The 22,382-nt window shown below is 42.6% G+C and overlaps 1 protein-coding gene across 1 annotated transcript in view; it reads right to left on the reverse strand.

Moving 5' to 3' along the window:
• The window catches only part of LOC126474673 (uncharacterized), a 72,096-nt gene that overhangs the window by 15,532 nt on the left and 34,182 nt on the right, over nt 1-22,382 (reverse strand). The window contains exon 2 of the mRNA XM_050102152.1: nt 18,030-18,889. Within this exon, the coding sequence (XP_049958109.1) occupies nt 18,030-18,889 (860 nt within the window). The remainder of the gene's footprint in view (nt 1-18,029; nt 18,890-22,382) is intronic.

Below are 22,382 nucleotides of genomic sequence, written 5' to 3' on the forward strand. Positions count from 1 at the left end.
ATGGAGCTTTTCAAACACCCTCTCCCCTTCCTTTCCAAAGAAAAAGTCTCCTACCTTCATAGAATGTTGAGTCGATAACTATTAACGTTTGAAATAAGATAAGTTTTGTGTTTTTGTGTACATCCTTTCAAATTCTTGAAGCACTATATATTTTCTCAAACTTAACGTATCAGTTACGTAAAAAATGACAGTTTTAGAATCATCCCTTGTCTTTGGCAAATTTCTGCGTATGCTCATGGACACTGTACATTTCTAAACACCGCTTGTTCCACAGAACTTCAATTGCTACTAAGAGAAGTGCCTTGCAACGTCAATGCCACAAGTGTCTGTGGTAGAGCCATGTTCCTTTGCATGTGACTCAACAGTGCAGTCATCTCCCATGCTACTCGCTTATGTACCCTATACATGTATGAGAGTAAAACACATTAACATGCTACACGAAGAAGCATCTCGACTTACACAATAATGTATTATGTCAACATCACCTAATTACTGCAACACAGTTTACTGCCACCTTCAGACCTGCCGAAATCGTTAAACCGGATATTTGAAGTAATCAGGGAATCTTGACACAACAAATTATTGTATACACATTTATAAGGTCGCCTACTTTCGTCTGTCTTTACGTCAGTTTTTGAAAAAAGCGTGTCGACATTCACGAATACGTATTTACATAGCTTTGAGACATTAAAGCAATTCACTCAGCCCCAAGCTGGTGCACAGACCTCTCGATCCGAACAGACCCAAAGGGCACCGACCGACCGCCGTGTCATCCTCACAAGGGAACATCCCCATCGCACCCCCCTCAGATTTAGTTATAAGTTGGCACAGTGGATAGGCCTTGAAAAACTGAACACAGATCGATCGAGAAAACAGGAAGAAGTTGTGTGGAACTGTGAAAAAATAAGCAAAATATACAAACTGGGTCGTCCATGTGTAATATAGGCAATATTAAGGGCAGTCTAAGACGAGGAGCACCGTGGTCCCGTGGTTAGTGTGAACATCTGCAGAACGAGAGGTCTTCAGTTCAAGTCTTCCCTCGACCGAAAACTTTAACTTTTTATTTTCAGTTTATGTGAAAAACTCTTATGTTTTCATCACTTTTTTTGGAGTGATTATTACATCCACAAGAAAATCTAAATCGGGCAAGGTAGAAGAATCTTTTCATCCATTCGCCAAGTGTACTAGTTAGGTGGGTCGACAACATATTCCTGTCATGTGACGCACATGCTGTCACCAGTGTCGTATACAAAACATCAGACGTGTTTTCCTGTGGAGGAATCGGTTGACCTATGACCTTGTGATCAAATGTTTTCGGTTCCCATTGGAGAGGCACGTCCTTTCGTCAACTAATCACACGGTTTTGCGGTGCGGTCGCAAAACACAGACACTAAACTTATTACAGTGAACAGAGACGTCCATTAACGAACGGACAGATCATAACTTTGCGAAAATAAAGAAAGCAAAATTTTCAATCGTGTGCAGATTTGAACCAAGGACCTCTCGTTCCGCAGCTGTTCACGCTAACCACGGGACCACGGCGCTCCTCGCCTCATATTGCCCTTGATATTGCATATCTTACGCATGGACGACCCAGTTTGTATATTTTGCTTATTTTTTCATAGTTCCACACAACTTCTTCCTGTTTTCTCGATTGATCTGTGTTCAGTTTTTCAAGGCCTATCCACTGTGCCAATTTATAACTAAATCTGAGGGGGGTGCCATGGGGAGGTTCCCTTGTCAGTGATAGGTGTCACTGTATGTGGATACGAGGGGCATGTGGTCAGCACACCGCTCTCCTGGCCGTTGTCAGCTTTCGTGACCGCAGCTGTTACGTCTCAAGCAAATGGCTTCTCAATTGGCCTCACAACGGCTGAGGGCATCCGCTTGGCAACAGCGCTCGCCAGACCCGAATGGTCACCCATCCAAGTGCTAGCCCAGCCCGACAGGGCTTAACTTCGGTCATCTGACGGGAACCGGTGTTACTACTGCGGCAAGACCGTTGCTTGGTGCACAGGTGACAAAGCTTTACTCCGAAATGTGCATTAACCTAAAAAAAAAAAAAAAACATTGACTTGTTGCGCCATAATTTCGATAACGTGTTACACAACTGTGTGAAATCGCCATGTGATGGTCCAAGAATTATGTAAAGAAGGTTTTGTATTATGGCATTTACAGATACCTAAGGCGCATTGCACAATGGAGCAAAATAGCTAGTACATGTATTAATGCGTCTTTATTCTTACAAGGGCTGAATATTAGTAAACGACAAAGAAATGTAGGTGAATTAACTGAAACTCATAAAAAGTAGAACCATAGCAGAGACTATTTCTCATACCTAAGGAATGAAACGGTTACGTTCGCATTTCCTGAAGGGAAACGAAGAACAGCCTCTGAACTAGGCAAAGTGTCGCAGTTCTGAAGAAGATTCATTATTTGGATGCATGGAGGCCAATCCCCATTTTCATTTTTGTCCCCCTCAGGTATTGGCTCCCACTAGTTTGTGAGCGTCCTCTCCCTCTTCCAGGCTAATGATGTTAATCTTCTCTACGCTATGTAGCTAGGTATTGTACTTAAAATCTAAGACAATAAGTCTGCCCTTATAATCAGCATCCTTAACAATCCTTCTTATATACCGCAAATTTTCTTTGTCCCAAGAACTTTTTCTCCTCTGCTGCTCCTTTCAGTTTTAAGTTACCTACTGTTGAATATCTTAATAGGTCCCATTCATCTATTGTAACGTTACAGAGCGAGTGGTCAGCACACTGGAGTCACATTAGGGAGGATGATGGATCAAATCCGTGTCCATCCATCAGGATTTAGATTTTCAATGATTTCCCTAAGTCCCTGAAGGCGAACGCCAGGATTATTCCTTTGAAAAGGGTACGACCAATTGCCTTCCGAATCCTTTCGTCATCTGAGTTTGTGTTCCATCTCTAATGGCCACAATGTCGACGGGACGTTAAACTCTAATCATCACTTTTGCTCTGTTGATAAGGGTTTTTCCCTCTCCTACTCTTTCTATAATCTCTGTATTTCATACTTTATCTAATCACTAATCTGTCAACATTGTTTGGCCGGACCACATTTCACATACGTCTCATTTATTCTTCTCTGTTTTTCGCACAGTCCGTGTTTATTTCGCGTACATATCTGCGATGCAAATCCTTAGTTTCGGCACTCCTTTCTCAATTGAATTTCAGTAACTGCATTTCAATACTGACAACAGTAGATCTCTTTCACTGAAGAAAACTTTCTTCACTTGTGTCAGTATCCTTCTGATGTCTCCCTAGCTTCGATCGATATACTGCCTTTTCTTGATCCCTCTCTCTACTACTAAACGCGTGTTCACAATTGTTCCCGCGGTACTTTAATGGCCTCTGAAACGTACTGATCATCAGAAAAAAGGCTGTTCACAGTGACTTAGGAAAACGGCCTTCAATTATGCCACCTTTTCTGTTACATAAATCTCAGGCCGCCATTGTTTTTTCTGGAGAATATTTGATTTATTTGTGCAATAAATAATAATTTTGCCATGTGATGCAATAACAGTGCGCTTTTAGAAGGTGCAAATGCAATTTCTTATCAAGTCTCAACAAAAAGTAAATCTTCTTCTTTAGAATTTTAAAATATTATCGTTGCTTTCTGTCTTTACATATGCGAAACCAAAAACTGTTGCCAATTTTTAAGATGCTTTAGTATATGCTCTCAAAATGAGAAATAAATTATGCTACTTCAATTTATTAGTTTGATTGTCTCCAGATAGGTAATACACAGCTGTCTTTTATTTTAATCAGAGACTCATATGTATAATTTTCAACAGGTAACGATTACTGTGAACACTGCCGAATTATCAGTTGAATGATTCATTATTGCAAAATACTGACACAAATTATTTACAGAAGACGGAAAAATCTGGTATAAGCCGACCTCGGGGAAGGGCACGATGCTTCCCAGAGAAATGTAGGACCAGCGAAGCACTACTAACCCTACGACTTATCTTCGAAGACAGTTCGAAGAAAGGTAACCTGCGTTTATAGCATTTGTAGATTTGTAGAAAGCTTTTGATAATGTTGCGAGGAATACTCTATTTCAGATTCTGAAGGAAGCAACCATAAAATACAGGGAGCCAAATGTAATCTACAAAACTAGTATAGAAACCGGTCTGCAGTTATAAGGGTCGAAGGACATGAAAGGACAACAGTAGCTGCGAAGAGAGTAAGACAGGGTTTTAGCCTGTCTCCAGTTTTATTCAGTCTTCCACGGTTTTATTCATTCTGTACGTTGAGCAACAAGTAAAGGAAAACAAGGAGAAACCCGGGTTCCCGGGTTCGATTCCCGGCGGGGTCAGGGATTTTCTCTGCCTCGTGATGACTGGGTGTTGTGTGCTGTCCTTAGGTTAGTTAGGTTTAAGTAGTTCTAAGTTCTAGGGGACTGATGACCATAGATGTTAAGTCCCATAGTGCTCAGAGCCAAAACAAGGAGAAACTTGAAAGGTTTGAGGTTTGCCGACGACATTCTAATTTGTCGGAAATGGAAAAAGAACTTGGAACGGCACTTGAATAGGATGAATAGGAGTTTTAAAAGAGACTAAGATTAGTAATAATAAATGTAAAACAACGTTAATAGAATATAGTCAGATCAAATAAATCTACTCTGAGAGTATCAGGTTAGAAAGTCAGACAGTAAAAGTAACTGACAAGTTTTACTGTTTGGGTAGCTAAATAAGATTATAGCAGAAGTGGAGGGGACGTATAACTCAGACTGGCAACAGCAAGAAAAACGTTTCTGAAAAAGAGGAAATTATTAACATCGAATTTCAACTGAAATGTTAGGACGTATTTTCGGTAGGTTTTTTTTATCTGTAGCACAGCGTTGACCAAAAGTGAAACGTGGACAATAACAGTTCAGAAAAAGAAATGACGGAAGCTTCTGAAATGTGCTGTTACAGGAGAATGTTGAAGATCAGATGGTTAAATCGAACAGCTAAGGAGGAGCCACTGAGACGAACTGGGGAAGGAAGAAATTAATAGCACACCTCGAATAAAAGAAGAGATTGTTTGATTTTGTTAATTTTGTGCACTTTACGTTATAACAGATACACCATAATGATGATGATGACGTAATCATCAAAGAGCTCAGTGGATGAAATAGAAAGAAATATGCAGAGTGTTCGTTTTAACTCGAGACAAATAAATATCTCGGAAACGACACATGTACGAAAAGAATGTTCTAGGTTAGATGTTAATGTCAAAAAAGGGGACATCTGTCTGTGCTACAACTGGCCACCCCTGATCGCCGCTTCTGCGTGGGCGGGGTCAGCTTTGTATTATCGATAGGAGGAGGAATTCCGTCTTATGCAAGACTGTCAGAACATAAAATAACTCACTGAAGATAGCACAAAAAGTGCTCAAACATGTCTGGCTAAAACGAAACTGAAAAGGTGTCTTGCATAAGACGGAATTCCTCGTCCTATTTTCATAGCAAGCACGGACATAAGAAGAACTGCAACACCATAAGATGATTATTTGTATTTTCAACAGGGAACCTCTATTGTTATTGCATATTCGGATCCTACGCAAAAAAAAAGAAAAGAAAAATGCGCACGGTTTACTCAAACCATTGTTTTCCATTCGTCGTAGATAGCGCTGTACTCGACAAATATCAAATTTGCCTGTTTTTGCAATTAAAAACAGACGCATTTGATTTGACATTTCATTTACGCTTTAAATGTAAACCTTTGTGTCCGGCACATTCTCCACAAGAGCCAGGGAAGAACTGAATCGCGATTTCAGTGGTCACTGGATCGGTAGAGATGGTCCGCTAACTTGATGTCGACGGATTTGTTCTTGTAGAGTCATCTGAAGGACATAGACTATGTGGAAGTACCAGCCTCTTGACAGAAAATGGAAGAATGTGTCGTAAATGCTTGCACAAACATTCTACCAGGCATGCTTTAGGTTGTGTACATGCATTCTACGCCCAAGTTAATAGCTGTATCGAAATGGAAGGTCGTGAGTTTGAGCATTTTTTGTGAATCACAATTAAAGCGAGAGGAAATGGCACTCACCGATATTAAGCACTCCAGTGGTGAGACGCACCCAATGGTGGAAACACGTTGAAGATGAACCTCGCTCAGGGAGACCTTCAACTTCAAAACCCGACAAAACCGTCAAACGTGCGCGCGCTCTTGTGAGATCGGACCGACGTTTAACAATAAGGATATGGGTGACCTGTTAAACTTAAACGCTTTCACCGTACATCAAATTTTGACCGAAATTCTGCACATGCGAGAGGTTTGTGCCAAATGGTGCCGAAAAACATCACAACTGACCAAGACGCTCGAATAAACGTGTGCATTGATGTTCTTGAGAGGACTGACAATGACCCAGTTGTTTGATCACAGGTGAAGAATCCTAGGTTTTTGAGGACTATCCAGAGACAAAGCGACAATGTGAGGAGTAGCACACTGAGACAACAACTAGACCGAAAAAAGTTCGAATGAGCAAATCAAATATCAAAACAATGCTGATTTGCTTTTTTGACACTAGGAATATCGCGCATAAGGAACTTGATCCTCCAGAACAAACTGGCAACCAAAGTGTTTTACAAAGAGGTCCTTGAAAGTCTCAGGAAAAGGATTAATTGGGTGAGACTGGACTTGACAGACAAGTGGATGCTGCATCATGACAACGCCCCATGTCTCACGCCGACACCCATCAAGGAATTTTTTTTTACCTCAAAAGGCAAGCCTGTCGTTCCACAGCCTCCCTCCCCCTATTCATCTGATATGAGTCCTTGTGACCTTTTTCTTTTCCTAAAACTGAAATATATCTTAAAAGGACGTCATTTTGGGACTCTGAAGAACACTCAAAAGAATGTGGCCGAGTTTCAGCCTTGCAGTGCTGCTACCAAGACGGGGAACAACTACTCCGCCGGAGTTTAGCTGCCCAAGGGACCTACTTTGAAGGGTACAGTATTGTTAGTTGAAGAAAATAAAAACTGTGGTGATTGTTATCTGCCAGAGTCTCAGTTCTTTTCTCATACACTTCGTAATTTATTCAACACCCGATACGTGGCAATCGCCGTAGGGTGCAAGGGCAGCTGCATTGGAACGAGCCCAGCGAAATTTATTTGTCTGTTCCACTCTCACGGCTCCTGAAGTCCACAAACGTCAAGAGATATTGTGTTGTCAAACACACAAAAATACCAGAAATACCAGAAAATTTTATGCTTAATTTTCATCACCCATTTTATTTTCTCACAGAGTTTGCAAGTTATCTCTCGTAATTTTGTTATGTGTCATACGCAAGCCTGCCTTACATGCTGAAAGTGCGAGCTAAATGTGTGACACATAAATGACTACGATCCGTATCTCAATACATATTACGGATTTTGACCAGATTTCAACAACATATTTTATTTGATTCAATCAGAGTAAACTGCACAAATTAGTTTTCACGCATAAGTATGTGATGATACATTGAAATGTAAACTAAATGGAAAGGTAATTCTCTACGCTAACGACACAACTCAGTAGCGTGTAGTGACTCGATAAGGGACCGGGAAAGGAGTGCCAGTGACGAAACGCTAATAGCTGAAGGATGTTTCACAGAAAATAACCCATAGCTAAAAAGGAAAACAACATGCAGAAAATTTCGAAAAAGCAGCGCTAACAACACAAATAATTTTATTCTTAATGTTATGGATGCAGTGAACTGAAATAATCTCAAGAACAGCTGTTGACAAACTTCCGACATGAGAAAACGGTAGTGACGATATCAGTTCAAAGATAATTTCAAAGATATTTTTGATGAAGAAAATGTCCTATACAGTGGACGTAGCAATCCTGCTTAAATGTACGTGAGCTTATCCTCCTATATACACTGGGGTGACAAACGTCACGGGATAGCGATATTAACGTATAAGGATGTCGGTAGTATCGCGTACACAAGGTATAAAAGGGCAGTTCATTGCTTGAGCTCTCACCTGAATTTAGGTGATTCATGTGAAAAGATTCCGACGTGGTTGTGGCCACAAGACGGGAGTTATCAGACTTTGAAAGCGGAATGGTAGTTGGAGCTGCACGCATGGAACATTCCATTTCGGAAATCGTTCGGAAATTCAATATTCCGAGATCCACAGTGTTAAGAGTGTATCGAGAATAACAAATATCAGACATTACCTCACACCAAGGACAACGCAGCGTCCGACGGCCTTTACTTAACAACCGAGAGCAGCGGCGTTTGCATAGAGTTATCAGTGCTAACAGACAAGCCACACTGCGTGAAATAACGTACGGCGAACTTATCCGTTAGGATAGTACGGCGAAATTTGGCATTAATGGGCCATGGTAGTAGACGACGGAGGCCAGTACCTTTGGTAACAGTACGACATTGCCGGAACCCCCTTTCGTGGGCTCTTGACCATATCGGTTGGACCCCAGACGACTGGAAAACCCTTGCCTGGTCAGACGAGTTCCCATTTCAGTTGGTGCGAACTGATGGTAGGGTTCGAGTGTGACGCAGACCCCACGAAGCCATGGGGCAAAGTTGTCAACAATCGTGTGATAGCTCTCGTAGCAGCAGCAGATCATCAGAGGATTATGAGTAGACAAAGTTTCTCCGTTTTCTTTAGCTTCAACTCATATATTTTGCGTGTTCCTATGTATTTATCAGGCCTTCTTTAGTATGGACAGGAACTGTGATTGCTGTGTTCAGAGGAGAGTGAAGCTGGTGACCCTTCGTTCACAATTCCAGGCAGTGTTGAGTTGGGTCATGCAGCTTGAGGCGCCACTGTGGGGGAGCCTGACAAGGCGATCTGAGGGATGTCCAGCATGACCCACGTGTCCCCCAATCAGTCCACTATTACGACTGCCGTGGGTACTTCCCACACTGAGATTGATCTCTCACCCTTGCTCGAGTAGGAGGTTATTCCAAGGTATGGCCAGCAACAAAAGATTTCCCAAGGGGCCGATTAAAGGACCTCCCTGGTTCGTCTGACGAACAGGTTTCGGGTGCTATTTGTGGCTAACAAAGTCTTTGAGCCAGATGAAGTCGCTCGCCTTGTGCCAGAGGAATCCTCTCAGCCTTCAAGAGTTGAGCATTCACAGAGAGTGAGCTTACTGCAGTTGGGGGCCCCAACGTTAGGAGCATAATCGGGCCCCTTAGGGACATGACTGCAAAGGCGGGAAAGTAATCCAGTGTGCACTCTGTGTGCTTACCAGGAGGAGTCATTCGAGATACAGCACGGGTGCCCCTGACTACTATGAAGAGCACAAGGTATAGCCAGCTGCAGATGTTGGCTCATGTTGGTACTGACAACGTGTGTTGCTTTAAATTGTAAGAGATTCTCGCTGTTTTCGGGTGGCTATGTGAAGTAGTGAAGACTGCCAGTCTTGCTTGTAAGATGAAGGCAGAGCTCACAACCTGTAGCATCGTTGACATAGCCTAGTGGAGGGTCTGAATCGGTCACTCAGACGGTTCTGCAGTCGTATAGAATGCTGATTCGTCAACTTCTGTCATAGGGTGGACGTTTCCGGAATCCGCTAAATAGATGAAGAGTCCACTACACGCAGGAAGCGGCTACAGGGGTCATGGGGGCTGTGTGGGGGGATTGGGCGGTTTTATTTCAATTTAGAGGGCCTCTGGAAAGTGCAGAGAGGGCTTCAGTTTCAGAGCGTGCAGGACAAACACAGGAAGAGGGTAGACGTAGGAATAATCAATATTAAAAAAAGGCGTCCAAAAAGTTTTGCACAGTCGTCTCTAATTTCTTTAATTTTTTGCAGAAGGAGAATTAAATGGTTTGTGAACATACTTGGAACATTTAGCTATAAGTTGGTATATAAAAGTATTTTCTTTTACTTACAGGTGAGCCTTAATGGACCGTGAAGTAGATGTCAGGTTGCAACAACGGTCGGTGATGGAGTTCATCTTCAAGACCGGTGATGACTCTGCCACATCTATTCACAGGAAGTTGCTACCTGTTTATGGGGAGTACACAGTGGATCGCAGCAGTATCCAGCGATGGTTGCAGAGGTTTAAAGAAGGTGATTTCTCTCTACTGGACTATCCACGATGCGGTAGACCACCGACGGCAGTGAGCGGTGTGAATAAGGAGACCATTGATCAAATCATCCAAAATGACAGACATGTGACGAGACGACAGCTTGCTGAAATGACTCGTTTGTCATTGGGTAGTGTGGTATCGCTGGTACAGTTACTAGGGTACAGAAAAATCTGTGCACGTTGGGTGCCTTAATTATTGTCAAGAGAAATGAAAACAATGAGGAAGACTGTGTGCGAGAGTCTCATGAAGACCTTTACTGAAGAGTGGAAACAGTGTTTTGATGGCGTCATTACCCAGGATGAAACATGGTTGTTTTTGTCTGAACCTAAAAGCAAAACCCAATTCATGGAGTGGCGTCATCCGGGTTCCCCTCGGAAGAAGAAACCAAGACTTTCACGAACAGCAGGCCGAAAGGTGATGGCCTCCTTCTTCTGGGATCAGTGTGGTATCATTTTCATTGATTTTTTGGAACCTGGCTCCACAATTAACAGGGACCATTACTGTTTGTCCTTGGACAAGCTGCTACGTGCTATCAAGACCCACTGACCACAGCTTCAGGGTCAGCTCATCAGACTACACCATGACAATGCCAAACCCCATACAGCCCTTATGACGCAGGAGAAAATCAGGAATATGGGTTGGAAAACTGTTCCTCATCCTCCTTACAGTCCGGACTTTGCTCCGTCTGAGTTTTGCCTATTTGATCGTCTGAAGGCCCACTTGCTCGGTAAGGCATTTAATAGTGAGAAAGACTTTATTTACTGCGTCAAGCGATGGTGTAAAAAGCAATGGCCAGAATTTTACCAAATTGCATTTATATCATGGAAAGAGCTTTGGGCCAGATGCGTCACGCCTGATGGAAGCTACATTGAGTAGGCTCAATATATAGCTAAATGTTCCAAGTATGTTCACAAAAAATTTCATTCTCCTCCTCAAAAAAATTAAAAAACTAGAGACGACTGAGCAAAACTTTTTGAACGCCCTTTGTAGTTGTCAAATGCCGTAGCCGTGTTGAAAAGAACCAGGGCTCCAAGCACTAGTAGAAAGCACTGCATCTCAAATCGTTACAGGTGCATAAAGCTGGCCAAAATCGGAAGTAAGTTCAGCCGAAAATTTTGCAAACGACCTAACCATGTTCAGAAAGGGTAGATTAAATGCAGTTGGTGATAGAGTTTTTGCTGTCAGAAGCAGTTTACCCTGTAGTGAAATTGAAGTACTGTAGATTGTTTCTGTGAGTTTGTATGGGCAGATATTATATTTGACAACCGACATAAATTAATGATTGGTTCCTTTTACCGACGCCGACCCCTACTCCGATGGTATAGTTGCTGAACAGTTCAAAGAAAACTTGAGTGTCATTTCAGATAGGTACCCTACTCATAAAATTATAACTAGCGGTGAGTTCAAACTACCCTTGGTATGTTGGCGAGGATTCAAGTTTAAATTCAGTGGTAAGCATAAAACGTCGTCCAAAATGGTACTGCATAGCTTCTCAAAAAATTATTTTGAACAACTAGTTCAGGAGCCCACTCGAAGTGTAAATGATTTCGAAAACATGCTTGACTTCTTAGCAACAAATAATCCTAACCAAATCGGGAGCACTGTGACAGCTGCAGGGATTAGTGACCTCCACGTTGTTGTAGCTAGACTAAATACCGTAACATCCAACTCCAGCAAAAAACGCAAACTACATCTATTTAAAAAATCAGACTAAACTTCGCTTGACACCCTTCTAAGAGACAACCTGCACTCCTTCCATTATGACTACGTAAGCATAGTCCAGATGTGGTTTAAATTCAAAGAAATGATGGTAAACAGATGGTAGTTGAGAGATATATACCAAATAAATTAATAATAAATGCTACTGATTCCCCGCGGTACACGAAACAGGTCAGAATACTATTGCAGAAGCAATGAATAAAGCATGCCAAATTTAAAAGAACGCAGAATCTCCAACAATGGCGAAATTTTACAGAAGCTCGAAATTTACCGCGAACTTCAGTGCGAGATGCTTTTAATAGTTTCCACAACGAAACTCTGCCTTGGAATCTGGCAGAAAAACGAGAGTTTTGGTCGTATGTAAAGTACACCCCAATGGCAAAACACAGCCTGTACCTTCACTGCGCGACAACAACAATGATGTTATTGATGACGCTGTCACTAAAGCAGAGTTACTAAACACGGTTTTCCTAAATTCCTTCACAAAGAAGACAAAGTAAAATACAAGGGGAGGTTTTTATAGTCCAACGCCTGGGAACAAGTATCACGAAATGGCGAAGGAATTGGATGTTCGCGTGCTGCTTTCGTGACGTCGTCTATGGAATGTGACTGAAGTGCGCTGCAACCGAGAATAGGAGACAGGGTATTGGACGTCCGTGGCTAATCATAGATTGTCGTGCTCGGGTGCTTGCCTGAACTGTAAAGCAGGATAGGCGGCGATCTATGGCAGATCTGACGATAGAGTACGACGCTGGTGCAGACACAAGCGATTCGGAGCACTCCGTTCAGCACACATAGTTGAACATGGCGACCCCTGCTTACGTTCTCATTTTGACTCAGCGACGTCACCAATTACAGTTTCAGTGGATATGATAGTGAGATAACAGCTCTCATTGAAAAAGTGAAATTAATTTTTATTAAATTAATGAAAGGTATTTCACCGTTAAGACCAAATTATAAAAGAATATTACTATTATCAATGCAATAATGTAGCTACGTAGGTGATTGTACCGTCTCTCTTCGTAGCTTTATTTGTACTGGGCAATATTTATGCATTACTTTTCGATAAGCTATGTGTTTGGTACATGCTGGGAGTGTATTTATATAAGAAGCGAACTTTCGCAAAGCATTAATTCAGTCTGTTTTTACTTACGTAGAGCATTTCATTGCAAACGGCATATAAAACTAGCCGTTCATATGAAAGTGCGAAAACCCATACGAAAAATAATCGACACGCTAAATTAAGGAGAGAGGGACGACATAATATCTAATACTACTCTGCATGTAATGTACTTGCTGTAACTTCCCCCCATGAACCATGGACCTTGCCGTTGGTGGGGAGGCTTGCGTGCCTCAGCGATACAGATGGCCGTACCGTAGGTGCAGCCACAACGGAGGGGTATCTGTTGAGAGGCCAGACAAACATGTGGTTCCTGAAGAGGGGCAGCAGCCTTTTCAGTAGTTGCAGGGGCAACAGTCTGGATGATTGACTGATCTGGCCTTGTAACATTAACCAAAACGGCCTTGCTGTGCTGGTACTGCGAACGGCTGAAAGCAAGGGGAAACTACAGCCGTAATTTTTCCCGAGGACATGCAGCTTTACTGTATGATTAAATGATGATGGCGTCCTCTTGGGTAAAATATTCAGGAGGTAAAATAGTCCCCCATTCGGATCTCCGGGCGGGGACTACTCAAGAGGACGTCGTTATCAGGAGAAAGAAAACTGGCATTCTACGGATCGGAGCGTGGAATGTCAGATCCCTTAATCGGCCAGGTAGGTTAGAAAATTTAAAAAGGGAAATGGATAGGTTAAAGTTAGATATAGTGGGAATTAGTGAAGTTCGGTGGCAGGAGGAACAAGACTTTTGGTCAGGTGATTACGGGGTTATAAATACAAAATCAAATAAGGGTAATGCAGGAGTAGGTTTAATAATGAATAAAAAAATAGGAGTGCGGGTTAGCTACTACAAACAGCATAGTGAACGCATTATTGTGGCCAAGATAGACACAAAGCCCATGCCTACTACAGTAGTACAAGTTTATATGCCAACTAGCTCTGCAGATGATGAAGAAATTGATGAAATTTATGACGAGATAAAAGAAATTATTCAGGTAGTGAAGGGAGACGAAAATTTAATAGTCATGGGTGACTGGAATTCGTCAGTAGGAAAAGGGAGAGAAGGAAACATAGTAGGTGAATATGGATTGGGGGGAAGAAATGAAAGAGGAAGCCGCATTGTAGAATTTTGCACAGAGCATAACTTAATAATAGCTAACACTTGGTTCAAGAATCATGAAAGAAGGTTGTATACCTGGAAGAATCCTGGAGATACTAAAAGGTATCAGATAGATTATATAATGGTAAGACAGAGATTTAGGAACCAGGTTTTAAATTGTAAGACATTTCCAGGAGCAGATGTGGATTCTGACCACAATCTATTGGTTATGAACTGCAGATTGAAACTGAAGAAACTGCAAAAAGGCGGGAATTTAAGGAGATGGGACTTAGATAAACTGAAAGAACCAGAGATTGTACACAGTTTCAGGGAGAGCATAAGGGAGCAATTGACAGGAATGGGGGAAAGAAATACAGTAGAAGAAGAATGGGTAGCTCTGAGGGATGAAGTAGTGAAGGCAGCAGAGGATCAAGTAGGTAAAAAGATGAGGGCTAATTGAAATCAGTGGGTAACAGAAGAAATATTGAATTTAATTGATGAAAGGAGAAAATATAAAAATGCAGTAAATGAAGCAGGCAAAAAGGAATACAAACGTCTCAAAAATGAGAGTGACAGGAAGTGCAGAGTGGCTAAGCAGGGATGGCTAGAGTACAAATGTAAGGATGTAGAGGCTTGTCTCACTAGGGGTAAGATAGATACTGCCTACAGGAAAATTAAAGAGGCCTTTGGAGAGAAGAGAACCACTTGTATGAATATCAAGAGCTCAGATGGCAACCCAGTTCTAAGCAAAGAAAGGAAGGCAGACAGGTGGAAGGAGTGTATAGAGGGTTTATACAAGGGCGATGTACTTGAGGACAATATTATGGAAATGGAAGAGGATGTAGATGAAGATGAAATGGGAGATAAGATACTGCGTGAAGAGTTTGACAGAGCACTGAAAGACCTGAGTCGAAACAAGGCCCCGGGAGTAGACAACATTCCATTAGAACTACTGATAGCCTTGGGAGAGCCAGTCATGACAAAACTCTACCATCTGATGAGCAAGATGTATGACACAGGCGAAATACCCTCAGACTTCAAGAAGAATATAATAATTCCAATCCCAAAGAAAGCAGGTGTTGACAGATGTGAAAATTACAAAACTATCAGTTTAATAAGTCACAGCTGCAAAATACTAACGCGAATTCTTTACAGACGAATGGAAAAACTGGTAGAAGCGGACCTCGGGGAGGATCAGTTTGGATTCCGTCGAAATGTTGGAACACGTGAGGCAATACTAACCATACGACTTATCTTAGAAGAAAGATTAAGAAAAGGCAAACCTACGTTTCTAGCATTTGTAGACTTAGAGAAAGCTTTTGACAACGTTAACTGGAATACTCTCTTTCAAATTCTGAAGGTGGCAGGGGTAAAATACAGGGAGCGAAAGGCTATTTACAATTTGTACAGAAACCAGATGGCAGTTATAAGAGTCGAGGGGCATGAAAGGGAAACAGTGGTTGGGAAAGGTGTGAGACAGGGTTGTAGCCTTTCCCCGATGTTATTCAATCTGTATATTGAGCAAGCAGTAAGGGAAACAAAAGAAAAATTCGGAGTAGGTATTAAAATTCATGGAGAAGAAGTAGAAACTTTGAGGTTTGCCGATGACATTGTAATTCTGTCAGAGACAGCAAAGGACTTGGAAGAGCAGTTGAACGGAATGGACAGTGTCTTGAAAGGAGGATATAAGATGAACATCAACAAAAGCAAAACGAGGATAATGGAATGTAGTCAAATTAAATCGGGTGATGCTGAGGGGATTAGATTAGGAAATGAGACACTTAAAGTAGTAAAGGAGTTTTGCTATTTGGGGAGCAAAATAACTGATGATGGTCGAAGTAGAGAGGATATAAAATGTAGACTGGCAATGGCAAGGAAATCGTTTCTGAAGAAGAGAAATTTGTTAACATCGAGTATAGATTTAAGTGTCAGGAAGTCGTTTCTGAAAGTATTTGTATGGAGTGTAGCAATGTATGGAAGTGAAACATGGACGATAACCAGTTTGGACAAGAAGAGAATAGAAGCTTTCGAAATGTTGTGCTACAGAAGAATGCTGAAGATAAGGTAGGTAGATCACGTAACTAATGAGGAGGTATTGAATAGGATTGGGGAGAAGAGAAGTTTGTGGCACAGCTTGACTAGAAGAAGGGATCGGTTGGTAGGACATGTTTTGAGGCATCAAGGGATCACAAATTTAGCATTGGAGGGCAGCGTGGAGGGTAAAAATCGTAGAGGGAGACCAAGAGATGAATACACTAAGCAGATTCAGGTGGATGTAGGTTGCAGTAGGTACTGGGAGATGAAGAAGCTTGCACAGGATAGAGTAGCATGGAGAGCTGCATCAAGCCAGTCTCAGGACTGAAGACCACAACAACAACAACCATATGATTATTATGTCCAAATAGAGAAATATGTTCTTGTTTCTACGGGATGTTCAAAAAGTCTCTCCGCAGTGCCGTATGATGGTTAGCCGCTCGTGCCGTATGATTGTTCGCCTGCCTGGGTTACTTCACTTCAAGTGGATTCTCCCAACATTCCACTGTTTCGTTTATCTTAGCCAGCGTCAGTAGTATCGTTGGTGTGTGTCATAGAGTAATATTTACTCTATGGTGTGTAGTTAGGTGTTGACGTGAAGGTTTAAGTTTATTTCCTTTGTTCGTTTGTTTCATTTTTGTCACTGTTAAAATGCTAACCATTGAATAACGGGTGTTTTTTGTCAAACAAGTGTTCAAAGCTGGCGGTAAATACACAGTTTCAGTTCGTCAAACATTTAATTCAGTTTTCCCGGAGACAACACTCCCACTTTGCGGTCCTGTGCGAGATTTGATTAACAAATTTCGAAGTACGGGTTCAGTGACAGATGCACCGAGAAGTGGTCGTCCTAGCGTTTTGTCTGAGGATAAACTACTCGATATTTCCGATAAAATGTCCATGAGTCCGGACAAGTCAGTAAGAAAACTCGTCCAGGAAATCGATGTTAGTGTCGGAACGGCCCACACAGCTGTAAGGAAAAAATTAGAACTGTTCCCATACAAAGCGACAGTCGTGCAAGAGCTGAAAAATACTAATCATGGCAAGAGACTGCATTATTGTCAATGGTTCAAAAATTTCGTTCAACATAGTGGAAGGTATATTCTTAATGAAACGTTTGAGGCGTGGTTTCATTTATCCGGGTACATGAACTCGCAAAATTATCGTATGTGGAGTACTGCAAATCCATTGTGTATTCATGAGGAACCACTTCATTCTGTGAAAATAGGAGTTCGGATTGCAATTTCTAGACTTCGGATTGTGGGTCCCATATTTTTCAACGAAACAGTAAATGCACAACGACACTGCAGTGATATTCTGTACCCATTCATAGGAGAACTTGTGTTAAGTGAAATACTGAACGGTTATTTTCAACAAGATGGTGTAACCGCGCATACAGCTCGCGTTTCAATGTCACTGCTTGCTGATGTTTTTGGTGATCGCATAATTTCACAGGGACTTTGGCCTCCACGATCTCCTGACCCAACACCACCTGACTTTTTCTTCTGGGGTGCAGCGAAAGCGACTGTCTATAAAAAACCGTCCAAATTCCATCGATGAATTGAAAACTGCAATATACACTTTCACTGCTTCTGTTACAGAAGAAATGTTACAGCTTGTGTTTGGAAAGATGATTAGACGAATTGAATTGTGTATTCAACAACAGGGGGGACACTTTCAACATTTAATGTGAAAATTTGTAAGTAAAAATGAATTTCAATAAATTAATAACTAGTATTTCACTGAGTTTCATTTCGGTATATTCACTGCGGCATACGGCATGCGCGGCTAAGAATCATACGGCACTGTGGAGAGACTTTTAGAACACCCCGTACCTTTGTACATCACGAAAAATGTAGCTCTTGTATATACAATGGAAGACATTCATACAATCTAAATTGTGCATGAATGAATAAATGAAATGAATTAAATAAACTGAAAAATTTCAGGGGAAAACTGAGGGAACAAGCAAAATCAAAGAGACTTGGTACTTACTCTATGATTTTTTGATAGCACACAATGCACGAACGCAACTCCGCTGTCCAATCTGAGTTGTTTCCAACATCCATTCCGCGTGTTTCCTGCTCCAGACCAGAAAATCGCTGCACCGTGAAGTCTGTATAGGGAAGGTGCCCAAGAGATGCGATGCGCTCCGACACAACTTTGAGGAGAGCTTCGGTGTGTACCATCGAAGACACAAAGAAGCAGTCGAGACCATCCACGACCATAATCAGTGAAAGCGGAACGAAACTCTGAATGGCGTACACGGCGATGTAGAGTAAGAGAGGCTCCTTGTAATATTTTCCTGGTAGCGGTATCAAGGGCAGTAACCTTTCGGAAGGGCAAAGTATCAAAGGGAATGGCAACCACACGAAAACTAGCCCATAAATGTACCCTGTAAGCACGAGCGTCAAGAAATTGGCTTTCTTGTGTGCTGCTTCCAGCATCACCAACAGTTCTTGGCCTTTGCTTACAGTTAAGTACTGACGTTGGGCGGACATGAGTTCGTCCAAGCTGCGTACGATCTCGTAATATTCGTGCCGTTTCAGGTAGAAGATGGCCGCTTTGAGGACGCCACAGACCACCTCGAAGGTGTGCAGCAAGGTGAGCGTAACGTCGTTGATGTCGCCCTCCGCAGAGAATATGCTGACCATGCACATGGCGATGTAGGCGAAGCTGCACATCTGGATGAAGGCGCTGTAAGCCAGGTAGAGTGGACCCCTGGACTTGGACCAGAGGCCCCCCAGGAACAGGCAGCGCACATTCAGCTTGAGAGCGCTGCTCGTTGTCTCCGGGTCCTTCCACAGCGTCAGCCAACCACCTTCAGGCACTCGAGCGACGCCTTCATTGCGTTTCTGGAACACCAGAAACGTACGGTGCATACCACATGTTATCTCAGGGGGGGATTCAAAGGAGGGTGCGGGTGTCGTGATCCATCCCAAACTTATCTAAGAGCGTTATACACTGCCTGACAAAAGAAGTAAAGCACCAATCAAACATGGTGAGATGTCAATTTAATTTCATACAGCTATATATAATTGTCGAGTATGTAAATAACTGGAGTCTCAGTGCACTGCAACAGACAGAATTTCCACGAGAGTGGAGTACTTGTTGTTACTGTTGTTATAAGCCCTGGTGGGGAATATAAGTGGTGCGAATAGCGTCAGATGATGAGTGACCACTGTGAAGGACACAGAGATGCCATATATATATATATATATATATATATATATATATATATATATATATATATATATATAAAAAAGAAGGGTTATTAGTACCCAACAGAGTTTGAGAAGGGCTTCATTATGAATCTCCTTTTGATCAGCTGGTTGATCTTGTAACATCCAGATTTGTTGGGGATTCAGATGTGACAGTGCCCTGATGTTGGACCACATGGGAAAGAGAGGATACACATACTCATCAAGGCTCCGGTCGACCGTGTCTGAATACCACAAAGGAGCATCACCATATTAGGCACTAAATACACCACAAACTCTTCACATCTGCATCTGCCATCCAGGAACAAGCAATGGACTGCTCGCAACATTCTCTGCCATCCTGAATCATAGGTTGTAGGCTACCAGCAAGCAGACTGGGGAATCACCCTGCTTGTGTAGACTGCCGTTAACGCCGCAAACACAAACAGCTGCATTTGGAGTTGTGTCATGGCTCGGAAACATGGACTGCTGATGAATGGCATTTCATTGTTTTCAACGACGAATCGCTTTTCAGCTCTAACCCAGATAACCGAGTATGGTGGCAACATGGGGAGAGGTCCTACTCTTCCAATGTTTTGGCACGGCAGAGCAGTTTACTCCATACTCCATGATACACAGAGCCATCAAATATGATTTCAAGTCACGGTTTGTAGTGACTGATGGTTCAAATGGCTCTAAGCACTATCGGACTTAACATCTGAGGTCATCGTCCCCTACACTTAGAACTACTTAAACCTAAGTAACCTAGGGACATCACACACATGCATGCCCGAGCCAGGCTTCGAACCTGCGACCATAGCAGCAGCGCGCTTCCGGACTGAAACGCCTAGAACCGCTCGGCCACAGCAGCCGGCTTGTAGTGACTGAGGGAACGCTGATGGCGCAATAGTACATCACGGACATCCTGCAACCTAATGTGTTATTTCTCATGCAAGGGTATCGTAATGCCATTTTTCAACAGGACAATGCTTGTCCACACACGAAACGTGTTTCTGTGAACTGTCTGTGTGATGTTGAGGTACTCCTGTGTGCAGCAAGATCATCAGATCTGTCACTGATAGAACATGTCGGACCAGCTGGGACGTCGTCTCCAGTGTTAGTATCCCGGATATCAAGGACCAGTTACAACAGTTGTGGACCAGCTTGCCCCAGCAGAGGATACAAAGGCTTGATGACACCATTCCAACCGAATCAGGGCGTGCACCCATGCCGAGTGGGTGCAAAGTCATACTAACAATTAGGCTCATACTGCCAAGTACTTGGTAAATTTGACTCGATTGTGTAATTACCGAAATAACATCACATACCCTCTCACCCCGTTGAAGTTCCATTTCTTTTCCTCCTCTCCTCCTGGCTGCTTAACATCTTTTGTCGGGCAGAATATTTGCAGATATATTAATTTTCAAAATTTTCTAGCTTTAGGAGAATAAAGTACCATGAAGAGTTTCGAAAGTGGCAAGAAATTCTAAAAAAAATTTACAGTTTTCTTTCGCATTCGCTACTTTTTAGATGCGTGAACTGGTCTGCGGCCTGACTGGCTGCGGAAAACATTCCAGCCAGGGAAATGGACACCTTCACAAAAAAAAAAAAAAAAAAAAGTGTGTGAAATCTTATGGGACTTAACTGCTAAGCTCATAAGTCCCTAAGCTTACACAACACTTAACCTAAATTATCTTAAGGACAAACACACACACCCATGCCCGAAAGTGGACTCGAACCTCTGCCGGGATCAGTAGCACAGTCCATAACTGCAGCGTCCTAGACCGCTCGGCTAATCCCGCGCGGTTCGCACCCTCACAGGCCAACAATAAATCTGACACGGTTCACGAGTCCATAGGCCGTACCAGCAATCCAGAGGAACCTGAAGGAAGGCAAGACAGGAGGACAAGGATGTTCCACAGAGAAAACAAATAAAAGGAAGAATGCCTTTTCTGAACGAGGGTGCAGACGGCAGAAAGATACAGCATTCCCCCCGTTTATATGTTCGCATAGCGGCAGTCTGTAGAGCTGGTTCACAATCTTAGAGATAAGTGAAAAACTGATAATGGTGAGTGTACATTTCGATTTTATTCCGTATACGTTATAAAACTGTAAAAGTGGGACATTTTGTTCTTATTATCGTTCTTAAAACAATTCTATGACACAGGTTCTTCTCAAATGTTTGGATGATTCGTTTCACCTGATGTATTTATCTGAATCGAAATTTCTTGTAAGTTACATTGAAGCAATGAACTTAGCACTGATGTAAACAAATTACACTGACAGCATAGAAAAGATTCCAACACCAAGAATGGGTTCTACAAGATAAACAAAAGTTGGCAGGCGTGTCTCTACATCTGAAAGATGACGACCATTTAGGTTTCGCTCCACTGGTATAAGAGTGGTGTTAGTAGCGCCACGATGAGGATCCAAATCAGGTATGCTTTAAATAAGTGCTGTAAAGGTCGTGAGCGTTAATTACCTTTGAGACTGGACGTAGTGAGAAGATGTTGGTCAGGAATGCCTTTAAGACGACGAATACATCCCACCCAACAGCTCACTTAGTTCGAACTAGGTCATGTAATAAGACTACGAGAGATTGAATGTTCCTTCCGCGATACCGCAGAAAGATTTGGCTGGAAAGTAGGCACTATACAGAATTGCCGACAGCTGTGGTCACAGGAAGGCACAGTCGCAAGAATACCCGGCTCCAGACGGACACCATCTTGTTCGACGTATGTCTGTGGCGCGTCGTCCTGCGTCTGTAGCAGCAATTCGAGCGGCAGTTGGCACCTCAGTGACACAACGAACTGTTACAAATCGGTTTCTTCAAGGATAGCTCCGAGCAAGATGCCCCGTTAGGTGCATTCCACCGACCCCAAACCACCTCCGTTTGTGACTTATTGGAGGGCAGAGTGGAGGTCTGCTGTGTTTTCTGATAAAGACGGTTCGGCGTTGGTATCAATGATGGCCGTGTGTCGGTAATAAGGAGGCCAGGTGAGCGCCTGCAAACAACCTGTCTGGCGCTTAGACGCACTGGACCAACACCTGCAGTTACGTTCTAGGGTGCGATTTTGTATAATACCAGGAGTACCTTCGTGGTTATCCCACGCACCCTGACTGCATATCTGTACGTTATTCTGGTGAT

This window comes from Schistocerca serialis, chromosome 4 (genome assembly GCF_023864345.2).
Source record: "Schistocerca serialis cubense isolate TAMUIC-IGC-003099 chromosome 4, iqSchSeri2.2, whole genome shotgun sequence".
Lineage (NCBI taxonomy): Eukaryota > Metazoa > Arthropoda > Insecta > Orthoptera > Acrididae > Schistocerca > Schistocerca serialis.